The sequence below is a fragment of the Fusarium oxysporum genome, chromosome 4, assembly GCF_000149955.1.
Source record: "Fusarium oxysporum f. sp. lycopersici 4287 chromosome 4, whole genome shotgun sequence".
Taxonomy (NCBI): domain Eukaryota; kingdom Fungi; phylum Ascomycota; class Sordariomycetes; order Hypocreales; family Nectriaceae; genus Fusarium; species Fusarium oxysporum.
The window spans coordinates 2,169,766-2,180,924 of record NC_030989.1 but is presented as its reverse complement, the minus strand read 5'-3'; the positions used below and the strand labels follow the sequence as shown (position 1 = coordinate 2,180,924).

Sequence of the window (11,159 nt, the reverse complement as noted above, 5' to 3'; positions counted from 1 at the left end):
AGAACCTGCGAGTACATCCAAGCTTTTCTTAAACCTTATGCTGGTTGATACTTGGAAACGCTCAACAGGAACAATGGACTAATGGTCCAACTTCAGATCCTGTTAGGTTCCAAATATCCACTCACTTAAGCGAGATTCACTGCCTCAAAGTTCTGAATGAATGATAGAGACCTAGAACAGGCACTCTGTTTCTTCGTTATGAAGTAGACCTCATCATCGAGAGCCATGCTTCCGCATCACGACTATGTCAGTCACATCTTTATCATAGTACAATGTTACATCAAGCCTGTCACGTCATACGAACAGATCATAGTTGAGACCATCGAGCGACTCGATATGGCCATGTACTACGCATCTATCCACAATGCTATGCTTATGATAAACAGAAACTGATTCAAAGTTGTCACATAAAATCCAAGCACCAAGATAAGGAATGTATGGGTATCATGAACTACCATTGTTTCAATAAGCTGCGTGAATCATGTCCTGCCCAAACCCCCAAACCCCAAATGAAAATATCTCCAACCGTGTGCGCGGAACCCCTTTTGTCTCTACATGTTTGTCCTTGCGAACTTCCTGTTGAACCCCCTACTCGATCCCATGACACCTCCAGTGAAGGCAAACGTATGCTCAGATCCAGACTACATGACCCCCACTCCACCCAATCGTTCAGTGCAACTACACCAAGCCAACGTACCATGTTAAATAGTAATATCGGCTATCGTTTAAGGCTTGGGTATGCGGATGGTCTTGCTGGTCATAAGGCAGCCGTGGATCATGAACAGAATGACGGCAGGATGGAACTCGAAAGCTGAACCCTGGAACCAGACACCAAAGGGAAGGTTGTCATGAACCCAGCGCTGCGAGAGCCAATAGGCCATGATAGCGTCCATGCCGAGCGAAGTGGGAATGGGAGTTCCTTCGAAATACTGGCTCTTGCCAGAGGCGTCCTTCGGAAGAACCGAAACGGTAACATTGAAGCGTGCGAGGCGAGTGAGGCCACACAGAACGAAGAAGGTAAGACCAACAGTGTCGGCAAGCGAACGGAAACCAAGAGTGAAGGCGACCATAGCGGGAGCGACGCCGAAGGAGATCTGAACAGTATTCCTATTAGTGACCATATTAAGTGACAATGTGCGCATTGAGACATACCAAATCAGCAAGAGAATCCAATTCTTGGCCCATGAGACTACTCTTCTTCCTCCATCGAGCAACCTTGCCGTCGAAAAAGTCGAAGAACAGACCGAAAGGCAGGAAGAAGAGAGCAAGCCAGAGGTTGTCAAAATCCTTGGGGTCGCCAAGTGCGTATCGTAGCGAGGAGAAGATGGACATGACACCGCAAGCACCTGTGACGACGCTAGAGTTAGCAAACCGTCACATTTTTCTGAAGAACGAAGCATGTCAAATGCGACGGATTCCGTAGTCAAGGTGTACATACCATTCATGAGAGTAATCAAGTCGGCAAGGTGCATGGCCCGCACGAGAGAGAAGTGCCCAACATCGGCAGAAAGAAGAGTCTTTTGCTTGTCAATTGCTATACAGAAGATCAATGTCAGTTCTTGAAGCCTAAACTCGCTTAATTGTTACATCCTTGGCTAAAGCTTACCTGGGCTGTTGGAGGATGTGAGGTCCTTGGGGATGTTTCCATTGGAGCCCGACATGGTGTTGCTCCTTCTAGACATTCTACGGCGATTCCAACGACTTTTGGTTAATGCGAGGGTTGATAGAGTCGGACGGAACGAGAAGTCGACCTCAGCAGTGTTCCGTACAGGAATACAGGAAATGGACAATCGTAATAAGCTTTGTGGTGGCAGGAAGCGGTGTCGATGGATGCGAAAGGAGAATATTCAAAGCGTGCAAGAATACTAGCAATGCGAAGTTGAGTGATATTCTGCGGTTCAGAACTTGTTATGTTTCTGGTGGTTGTGTGAAGTTGCAGAAGGGAAAAGAGAGTAGGTTTTCTACAAGTGGTTGACGTTGAGGACGACGTCGCGTTTGCTGCTTTCGCGGCGGGACGTCCTGCTTTCCTTGCTCAGGTGGATGCCGTCATTGTGGGCGCTAGTGCTGGCCAGCTGCACGTGATAGCAATGGCTTAGACGCTCAACCGTTCCTGATAAGTCACTAGCCATCAACAGTTCGTCACACGCAAAGGTCAAGGCGGTTGTTCATGGTCACATTCGCATATCTTTGTGAATCTATATCTTACATACGGAGAACGTCAGAATGGTACCGGATCTCCAACGTCACCAAGTTGATCAACAGCTCAACAAATTCTGGGGTAGACTATCACATGTCAGATTCGCATCGTATTCGCACAAGCTCGCTCACCGTCACATCATTAAGCGAAGTTAAATGAAACCTATGATAGTTAGCACACACACAAATGTTCTAGACACATGCAGAAAACGGTCGAAATGAACGTAGAGCGATAAAGACTTCAAGATCAGACGTCCCCTACGGTGTTTATTCAGGTCCGCGTCTGCTCATGGTATGCTGTGTATGCGTTACCCCTTAACTTGATATGCAAGCGTGTATGTATGCAATGTGTGTAGCCTCCTTTCAGAGGCGGTAAACAAAAGAAAACTACCCCAACGCCGGTATCACATAAAATTCCCGAACAATGCTTGCGGTATCTGTCTGGCCGCTGTAAGACAGGTAGGGCGTGTCTCTCCCATACTTCATAATTAACAATTAATGTTTATCCATAGACGGCTGGTTGTTATCCTGTAGAATGAGTGTGCAAAAATCTGGACATCGAGTGGTTTTGCTCCTGCTCATCGCGTGATGAGAACCGAGAAGCCATCTAACCACTGGCCACAGGAGCCGGAAACGCCACAAATGATGTATCCTCGAGGAGGTATCAAAGTGTGCCTAGTGACTAGGGTCAGCTAAGTTTGTAGCGACACAAGAATAAACTTACGCATCTCCTCCATGAGCATTTCCATAAACGGGCGACTTGCGACCCAAACTCGTCAGAATTTGTATGCCATCGACCCAAAAACCAGATCGCGCGACGAAGCCACTGATGTATTCACCACGACGAACATCTACGTCTCCTATTAGATCCTTGTCGGTCCATCAATGAGTAAGAACTTACCAAACTCGAAGGTATCTCCCCCTTCTTTGCCGCCCTTCTTTCCAAACAACTGCCTGGAATCATCGTCATAAATGAATTCCATTCCGTCCACGGCCATACCGTGATAAATGACCACTCGGGATAGAACTCGGTCTTGCTTGACAGCACTCGTAAAGATGGCTTCCGTAGGCTGGCTTCCATCCATCTTAGAGCTACCCAGCTTCTGGCTTCGGAAAGCACTCTTCCCGTTCGGTAGCTTAATGAGAGACTCCTTGGAAATAAACCTTTTGTAATCGTCAATATCAAGTGATCCTCCCCCGTAAGACTTGACTGATATTTTGAGAGATCCCTTTCTTTTCTTCTCGGGCAGTCTGCCTCGCAGCTCACTTTCGCTGAGCGTGATTTGCCGGGAGGGCGTCCCTTGATCAGTGGGATACTCGATCCAAGCATGGCAGACATCGTCACCGTCTGCATAAATCTCAACAAAGAAAATTCCTGTGGCCGCCATAACAAGTACATTGCCATTTTCGACAAGGAAGGCTTGAACACTACCGTCAGGGTTCATCGGAGGATCATTGGGAAGGCGGAAAGACGGATGAGCTCGGAAACGCAAGCAGTCGAGGCGGTGCCATCCACATTCGTCGGCCTGGAGTGCAAGACCACCTTTGGATTTGGTCCTTGTACAATAGGCCTCTCGAGCCACGAATGTACGGTTTAGCACCACGTAATCTCGTAGCATTACACCACTCTCCTGGTGGGGACATCCGAATAGATGGCCTGTCTCATGCATATGAGCGCCAATACCGATATTGGCAGCCTCCCAAGAACTGCCCGCTTCGTTGCAGTCATTAGCCACATGGTTTGTATCCGTTGGAGTACAGTCAGTGAAAGCAGGCACAACCTCTTCGAAAGTGGAAGGGTAACTGTGAAGGCAGTGAGATCCAAAAATGGCGAGTTGGAGATCACCATCCCCTCCTCCAAGAGCGGCGTGGCCGGTCACGGTCTTTGCTGCCGTATCCCAATGAGAATCCAAGAGAAGACAAGACACGTATAGCTTTTGCCCCGGCAGCGGGTTGAAGTATTTCTTGACGGCCTCTGAAGCGATCCCGTACAAAGCGCCCTTATCGGTCGCCTTCTCGTTTTGCTGGGCCTTGTTAAGATCTCGAATCTCAGCAAGGGTCTTGTCGGAGCGAATAATATGCACACGGGCTTCGGAGCGCATGGTACCGTTCTCTTGGTCACGATAATTGGCCGAGCCTGTTGTCCATTCTTCATCAAAGCGGAAAGCCCGTCGCCCAAGCTTGTTCCGCCACATCTGTTCCGAGGTGAAGGCCTGCCACAGGTACGCTGCCATTCTGAACTTCTTGACGGCCATTTCCAGTCCATTTCCTTCCTTTTCGGCTCGGGCGGGCGAGGCATCAAATATTTCGGGAGAGTCCTTCGCAACGAGTATCGCAAGCTGCAAAGGTGGTGAATTGGTCACGGGTAGCATGTGAACAGTAAGGTAGGAAGCATGGATTGGGTTGGAGCTGTTGCTGTTCGCAAGTTTCGGACTTGAGAACTCGAAGCGCAATCTGTTCGGACCCGGTTGAAGGTACACCAGTGCCTTGAAATGCGAGTTGCAAACGGGCCAGCTGATCGCAGGGAAGTTGTCGTCAAGTCGGCAAACATTAAGGGTGCCATCGAGGGGATTCTCGGCGGCATTTCCGATTGTGCCATAAACAAGAAGAACTTTTTGATAGACCTGGTGACGGTTAGCGCAACACTCCAACTTCTTCTTGTGCGAGTTATGTTTGTTGGAAGTCTTGGCATAGCTCTGTACCAGTTAACCCCTGACGATATGGCTTGCATTTGCATGCGCGCCACAAAGCCCACTAGCCATAGAAACAACTCAAAAGCAAAACACCAAGACATACCCATGCATTTTCGGTGATGTTGATCACTCTTGGAGCGTATGGTGACACTGGAAGAGTCTGTCTTCCATTGATAGAAGGCGCACCAAGACCCGACATTCCGGAAACACTGTTGCGGTTGGAGTTGGACGATAGCGGCGGTCGCGTGGGGACGTTGAGTTGGCTCTGGCTCTGGGACATTTGAGACTGTCGACGCTGGAGTTGCTGCTGATCTTTTACCTGCAGATGAAGTGCAGGATCTGACTGGTGATCAATCGAAGGCGGCGTTAAGGAACCGCTCGAGGGCGATGTTGCTTGACTTGTAGCACCATCACTGGATGTGTCGGTTGAACGATTGGTTCGGAAACTGGCCCTCGATCGGCGGCGCAGGTTGTTGAGGAAGGTCGGGGCCATTGTCGCCGGCGACTAGGACCTGCCTTTTCCAAGACGTATCCAAATAAGAGTCAAAGTTGTATGACAATTGCGTCGTGGGCAAGCGAGAGACGGATCAAGAAACCAAGGCAAAGTCGACAGAAAAGTGAGGGAGAGACTGAGATTGAAGTACCCAAGAAACCGGTGGTCGACAGAGTAAGAGAGGAGAGCGCTCGTATTGCAAGTCTGGAGGAACGAATGGGGTGGTAGTTTAGATGAATGAGGTGGAGTGAGATCCCGATGGGGGGTGTAACAAGAATGGAAGCAGTGGAAGCTGTCAGTTGTCGACAGTTGACTTCCTCTTGGTCGATCGAAGGAAAAGGAAGGGGGAAGGCGCAAAATTTTAGAGATGAGAACCTAATATGGTTTCTGGAAGGACCAACAGAGAAATAACAAATGAATGGAAATCCACAGTTTCGTTTCCCAGGATCTTCTTCACTGCCTTGGAAAGATAACCCTCAAATGTCCCCTTCCACCCCTGTTCAACGGAGAACGGAGAAGGATGGATATCTTATTAGGATCCTAGACACTCAACGAGTGATGACAGATGACGGAAGATGTTCTGTATGGCCAGACTGGACGAAAAGACGGCCACAATCGATCCAAAGACGTGCAAAAAGTGGCTGGTGCTGCTAATGCACTCGCCGAGAACGAGGATGTGCTCAAGCTTGGGCCGGGGGATCCGCTGGAATTGGTGGGTTGCAGCGATGCGATTTATTATTGCGGCCGTTGCAAGCGTGCTCAACCAGATGGTGGCTTACTTGTTGCTGCCACTGACAGCGAGCGAGAGAGAGGTTGAATCACTCTGGGAGACGGAAGACGGAAGACGGAAGACGGCAGTATTGGAATGATATGATAACCCATCGGGAACATTGAGACATTATACTCCAACAGTGTCTATCTCTGTTGATCAATTCGGGTCGATCCAGTATCAAAATGTCACAGACTCATCCTTGTAAGCTTATGGGCAGGCCACAGATGATGGGCCAAGACTCACAACGTGCCGAGTTGAAAGCGATCGTGATCTAGGTGGGCTCCAGCGAGGCCCAAGTTGCATACAACCACAAGTTCAGTGGAGCTTGATATTGAATTCAACCAGCCGCATCCAGCGGGAACTCAATCTTTGAAGTGATCCCAGCAGCTAGAGCAGCTAATGGTAGTTCTTGGTCGGCATCCAATGTCTTCGCTTAGGCACTGGTGTTCATCAACTTTGCTAGCAATCGTAGCATTCGGCTAATATTCACCGCGCAATCCTTTGATAATATATTCGAAGTCGCTGCTATTTTGAAACCATCAGTCCTCAATTTCGATGACGTCGAGATAATAGTACAGCCCCTGGCCTTGTCTAGGCGGGGCCATCCCGTGCCGCCGCCGATAGTAGACCATCCAACGAAATTGCGTTTCCATTCAAGATCCCACGTTCAACATCAAGACTGTTGGTGGGTGTTTCCAGGGGACGAGCCAGTTGATTGATGGTGCCATCCATGATTGCAAGGCCATGCAGAAGTTCTTTTAGCGCCTGCAACTAGACTAGCCAACGCATTACACAGAACACTCTATCTCAGAAGTGATTGAATCAATGGGATTCAAGGTTTCTCCCATTTTCAAGATAGTGGTTGTACAGACTTGGCCATCTCGTTTCAGATTCGAGGCTTATTCAAGGCCACCACCATGTCCCCCTCCACTGCAACACCAATTGAATAATGTCGGTAATACTTTATCTCCTCACTCGAAACTATCCTGTTTCGAGACCATAAGCCGATTGATCCCACATCACGGTAAACAGGGAAGTAAAAATTGATCAAGGGAGAGCAACTTTGCAAAAATGTCCTGCATCCTGACTTGATTAACATATGCTAATAATGGCGGGCAACTATCAACCGAAAGCAAAAAGTCCACGTATGCGAAATGCAGCTTATGAGGGGACCATTGAACAACATCCATCTTAGGAGGGTGAGCTGATGAATACGATGATGACCAACTGACGACAACGCCTCGTGTTATGGGAATAACGTGGGTGTACTAGCTTGGTCTGAAAGCAAAGACGCTGTCTGAGTTGTCGCAAGCAAGATGCTGACTTGTGAATTCGTCATTCCAGATTTGCATCAACGAGATATAAATCCCTTGAGACCTGCCGAGACAGCAAACAAACTTCATCGGGGAGCACGACGCCGACTCCGACTCCTATGCAAGCCGAATAAATTGTGCTGTCGGCATTTTCATATTCTCTTTTGACGCTGTTGGGAATCAGAGTTCGGATCCCCCGCTTTCAAATTGAGTAACGATGTGTCTCTTCTAAACTCTCATTGACATTGCGATGCAATGCCATCAGTCGACTTACAGATCGTTTCCTTTGATGGTCTTTGTGGGTATTTACGGAATTTGATTGGTGTTGTCGTATTGGCTGGCTGAATCATCAACGAACGTGAGTTGTGGGGTTATCCAATAGACGAAATTGTTAAGGAGAGCATGTATGGATCAGCATAGCTAGACTTAATATGAGTTAACAGAGCTTTGATAACCTGGTCAATGCATTCGCAAAATAAAAGTAAACCAAAATGCAAGCCCTCATCCCTATTCATCGCCATAACCCATCTTATTAGTTATCATGAGTGAGAAGAGACAAGAGACAACTCGCTGTTGAAGCTCCTCATATCAACTTACTAGAGGTTCGAGCAAATCGGTGCTGAATACACTCGGCCAAGAACGTAATTCATTCAAAAGCGAAAACAGGGGAGAGTCTAGAGAAGATAACAAAAAATCATCAATCGATCAACTCCTTTTCAAACAGGTGGAGGAAACAAGATATAGAGCCAAGCTTATACTCCGTCAGCCGGTCCCTTGCATGCATTATTGACCAAGTTTGGTCAGCCCTCAGAGAATCTGCAGCCAATCAAACCGAGCAATGGACTACAAAACAAAGGAGTTTGTTCAGCCTGGACAAAGGCTGACGCCAGTATAAGTAACCTAGCTTTGTATAAAACTTTCATAGACTTGACAGATGTAGAGAGACCATAGCTTGTGTTGGCCTGATCTGTTTAAGGGGTTTGCATTTCGCTTGTCGTGAAAAGCCTATCAAGAGACATTACCGAGTTTATAGTCTTTCTCGCATACCATGGACTACCTCAAGCCTGAGGCTGGCTGAAGCCTGTGACAGAGAGCTGGGAAACGACAAATGGGTCCATTTGCTGGCCCAGCAGCGTCAGATCGAGTGAGAAGGGGCCAATTTGAAGCATCTGATTGGCTGAGACTCGTGTGCAAAGTGCATGCATAAATACTTTTTCCTAAAGTACTCAAGTATCAGATACATGTCTAATTAAAACTTCCAGGGCAGATCGAGCCTAGCGAGCAAACTCGGGTTTCGTTTCCAGAGGAATGTGACCAAATTTACTTGGTGACCCCAGCGACCGGCTACTGAAAAGAGTTCCTTGACGTCTTGGATCTGATGTTAATGATCTTATCAAACGATGGTGCAAGTTGGGAGTCTCTTTCAGTGATTCGTCGAATGAACATCAACTGCAGATACAAATGTAAAGAACAAGAACCATTATTGTATTATCACAATAGCCAATCAAAGATAGCTCCAAGACCTCGAGGCCGTGAACAAAGAAGCCAAACTAAAGTTTCCAGCTCAGTTCAGCTTCTCCTCTACTGTGAGTCGTTACCCGGCCGTAGTGGCACGAGCCCCCCTCACAGGGCAGGTCCGCTTACACCAAGGCCAAAGTACCTAGTACTTCATGACGGGCAACTGCAGTGTTAGTGCGTGCCACTAAGACCAGGTTAGCAGGCTCCAGCTCATAAGGTACAGTACTCAACTGTAACGGTCCCTCGAGATTGCGTTTGCTTGCTCTGTTCTCTCCAACTTAACTTGGATTCTTCATTCACGCACCCAAGCCACTTTAACCACCACTCACCACAATTCACTCCTTGACCATTTCGACTCGATTTCTTGCCATTCGACACACAAACTTGCATCAAAGATCAACCAATATTATTTTCCAACTTTACACAACACATCGATCGATTCGACTTCAAATTTCAAATTTCACGGCGGTTGCCCCTAGCAGCAGAGCAGAGTAGAGCACAAGTGCAAGCGTAGAAGCATCATGTCTTCGCCGTGGAAGAAGCAGCCAGAAGATGTCGTCGACAGTGTGCTGAAGCGTGCAGAAGTGAGCAAAGTGAGTAACTTGATCCATTGACTTTTTACTAGTGAAAATTCAATCTGTTCTTTTTTACTCCTGATGAGGCAAGCATTGACTGACATTTCCACTCTTTAAGATTGCACGACGTTTGCAAAACCGCCTTGCCCTCGCAAAATTCAAGACCAAGCATGGCTGGGAAGACCTCACACTCGACTCCATCGAGCCAAAAGTCGAAGAGGAGATGCGAAGGAAACGTTTGACCGAGCCTACAGATGTCCTCTCCGACTCGTCATCAAGCGCATCCGATCTCCCATATCCGTCCCGAGCACTCATGAGCTCTCCCCTCAAAGCGCCCCTGTTCTCCGATGCGGTAGGCTCCAGCAACGGCAGCACGGGACACCGCAAGCGCACATACCTCGCCTCCTTTCACGATGTATCATCGAGCCCTAGCAAACGATTCCGACTTTCCCCTACGGCACACAAGTCCTTTGGCAGTAATGGTGTATGGAAGAACTCGCATCAACTAACACGATCGTCTCCCCTCAAGCCCAGGCGGCAACAACACTTTACTACGTCGGGAGGACCCGATGTCTCCTTTTTCCAGCAGCGTCTGATGAGTCGTGAGCTGACATCACCCAATTTTGCTGCACCTTCCGATGACGATGACGATCTTTTGCCCATCCACTCATTCAACCCTACCAATATCCGCTCTTCTCCTCCACGCACACCACCTATGCGCACCAGGTCTGTTAGCAAGCGGAACAAGGGCGAAAACGGTGCAGGGACCAATGGCAAAACTGGTGAGGAGGGAGCAGATTTACTTCTCTACCTCGCTGCTTCGCCATCACCAGCTGTCAGAACTTCAACTCGAACACGAATGGAGCCCCCATCAACCCCTCCCCAGAAGAACAAGCAGATGGATCTACCTTCTTCGATGATGATGACGCCTGGTGGGGGTAACCTCTTCCCAACCACCCCCAGTCAAGCTTTCGACTTTGCCGAATTTGTCAATATCACACCCAGCCCAGCACAAAAGCCCTTCAAGACACCAATCTCAATTACGACAACTAGGACACCCGTGAGCGGTACCCAAAGGCGGCTCACGTTCGACTGAGCGTCGGTATGAAGGGTTGGGGAAATGGTGTGAATATGATCCGAGTTCTTTGTGGACATGATACCATGACAGCACTTGTTGTGACACTCACGCATGCACTTTTTTTTCACTATTTGGAATTGGCCTCGATTATTCGTGGCGTACAGTAACACCACTGTACATGTCTGGGTTTCCCATTATTTGCGACGGCGTTATAGAATAAACGGCAATGGCATGAAAGAAGGTCTTTCAAGGGAGGTTATCGAAGACCAAGTCTCGTACCAAGCGAGACCAGGAGGATAGTTTTTTTTTTCAGCGGTTGGTTTCTCTTATCTTGTTTGAGGTGAAGAATTGTTAAAACAGATTACATTATGGGCCGGTTCAGGAGAATAGGGGGCACTGCCTGGATGGATTGATGGAACGGCTTATGGACAATGTGACTATCATCTTACTTTACTACTAGTACCTAACTATTTCGAGTTCAAAATTCACATTATTACTGAGTCGTTCTTGAGAATGTTGAT

General features: G+C 48.1%; 3 protein-coding genes across 5 annotated transcripts; 1 reads left to right on the top strand and 2 right to left on the bottom strand.

Moving 5' to 3' along the window:
- Positions 1–393: 393 nt before the first annotated feature.
- On the bottom strand, positions 394–2,037 carry FOXG_08123 (phosphatidylserine synthase). Of its 2 annotated transcripts, XM_018386880.1 has the most exons (4): positions 1,607–2,037; positions 1,439–1,534; positions 1,153–1,346; positions 394–1,094 (listed from the first exon to the last, which is right to left on the bottom strand). In XM_018386880.1, the coding sequence occupies exons 1-4, from the start codon at positions 1,680–1,682 to the stop codon at positions 726–728; spliced, it is 735 nt and encodes a 244-aa protein (XP_018244080.1). In that variant the 5' UTR covers positions 1,683–2,037; the 3' UTR covers positions 394–725. The 2 variants fall into 2 exon arrangements, with proteins under 2 accessions (XP_018244080.1, XP_018244081.1); XM_018386881.1 differs by having other exon boundaries at positions 1,153–1,534.
- A 103-nt stretch (positions 2,038–2,140) lies between these two features.
- Positions 2,141–5,954, bottom strand: FOXG_08122 (uncharacterized protein). 2 transcript variants are annotated; one of them, XM_018386878.1, is made up of 4 exons: positions 4,993–5,954; positions 3,098–4,820; positions 2,921–3,047; positions 2,141–2,871 (listed from the first exon to the last, which is right to left on the bottom strand). In XM_018386878.1, exons 1-4 carry the CDS (start codon positions 5,380–5,382, stop codon positions 2,775–2,777), a joined length of 2,337 nt encoding a protein of 778 aa, XP_018244078.1. In that variant the 5' UTR covers positions 5,383–5,954; the 3' UTR covers positions 2,141–2,774. The 2 variants fall into 2 exon arrangements, with proteins under 2 accessions (XP_018244078.1, XP_018244079.1); XM_018386879.1 differs by having other exon boundaries at positions 3,098–5,954.
- A 3,275-nt stretch (positions 5,955–9,229) lies between these two features.
- Positions 9,230–11,151, top strand: FOXG_08121 (uncharacterized protein). The gene is made up of 2 exons (XM_018386877.1): positions 9,230–9,578; positions 9,679–11,151. Exons 1-2 carry the CDS (start codon positions 9,507–9,509, stop codon positions 10,654–10,656), a joined length of 1,050 nt encoding a protein of 349 aa, XP_018244077.1. The 5' UTR covers positions 9,230–9,506; the 3' UTR covers positions 10,657–11,151.
- The last annotated feature ends 8 nt before the right edge of the window (positions 11,152–11,159 follow it).

What these genes read in the sequence shown, in the direction of transcription:
- FOXG_08123 (XM_018386880.1), bottom strand. Translation starts at nt 1,682, where the DNA reads ATGTCTAGAAGGAGCAACACCATGTCGGGCTCCAATGGAAACATCCCC. An exon ending in CACATCCTCCAACAGCCCAG is followed by an intron (nt 1,535 to 1,606) that starts GTAAGCTTTAGC and finishes TCTTCTGTATAG; the next exon opens with CAATTGACAAGCAAAAGACT. An exon ending in CTTGATTACTCTCATGAATG is followed by an intron (nt 1,347 to 1,438) that starts GTATGTACACCT and finishes GCGTCGTCACAG; the next exon opens with GTGCTTGCGGTGTCATGTCC.
- FOXG_08121 (XM_018386877.1), top strand. Translation starts at nt 9,507, where the DNA reads ATGTCTTCGCCGTGGAAGAAGCAGCCAGAAGATGTCGTCGACAGTGTG. An exon ending in AGCGTGCAGAAGTGAGCAAA is followed by an intron (nt 9,579 to 9,678) that starts GTGAGTAACTTG and finishes CCACTCTTTAAG; the next exon opens with ATTGCACGACGTTTGCAAAA.
- FOXG_08122 (XM_018386878.1), bottom strand. Translation starts at nt 5,382, where the DNA reads ATGGCCCCGACCTTCCTCAACAACCTGCGCCGCCGATCGAGGGCCAGT. An exon ending in ACATCACCGAAAATGCATGG is followed by an intron (nt 4,821 to 4,992) that starts GTATGTCTTGGT and finishes AACCGTCACCAG; the next exon opens with GTCTATCAAAAAGTTCTTCT. An exon ending in AATGCTCATGGAGGAGATGC is followed by an intron (nt 2,872 to 2,920) that starts GTAAGTTTATTC and finishes CCTAGTCACTAG; the next exon opens with GCACACTTTGATACCTCCTC.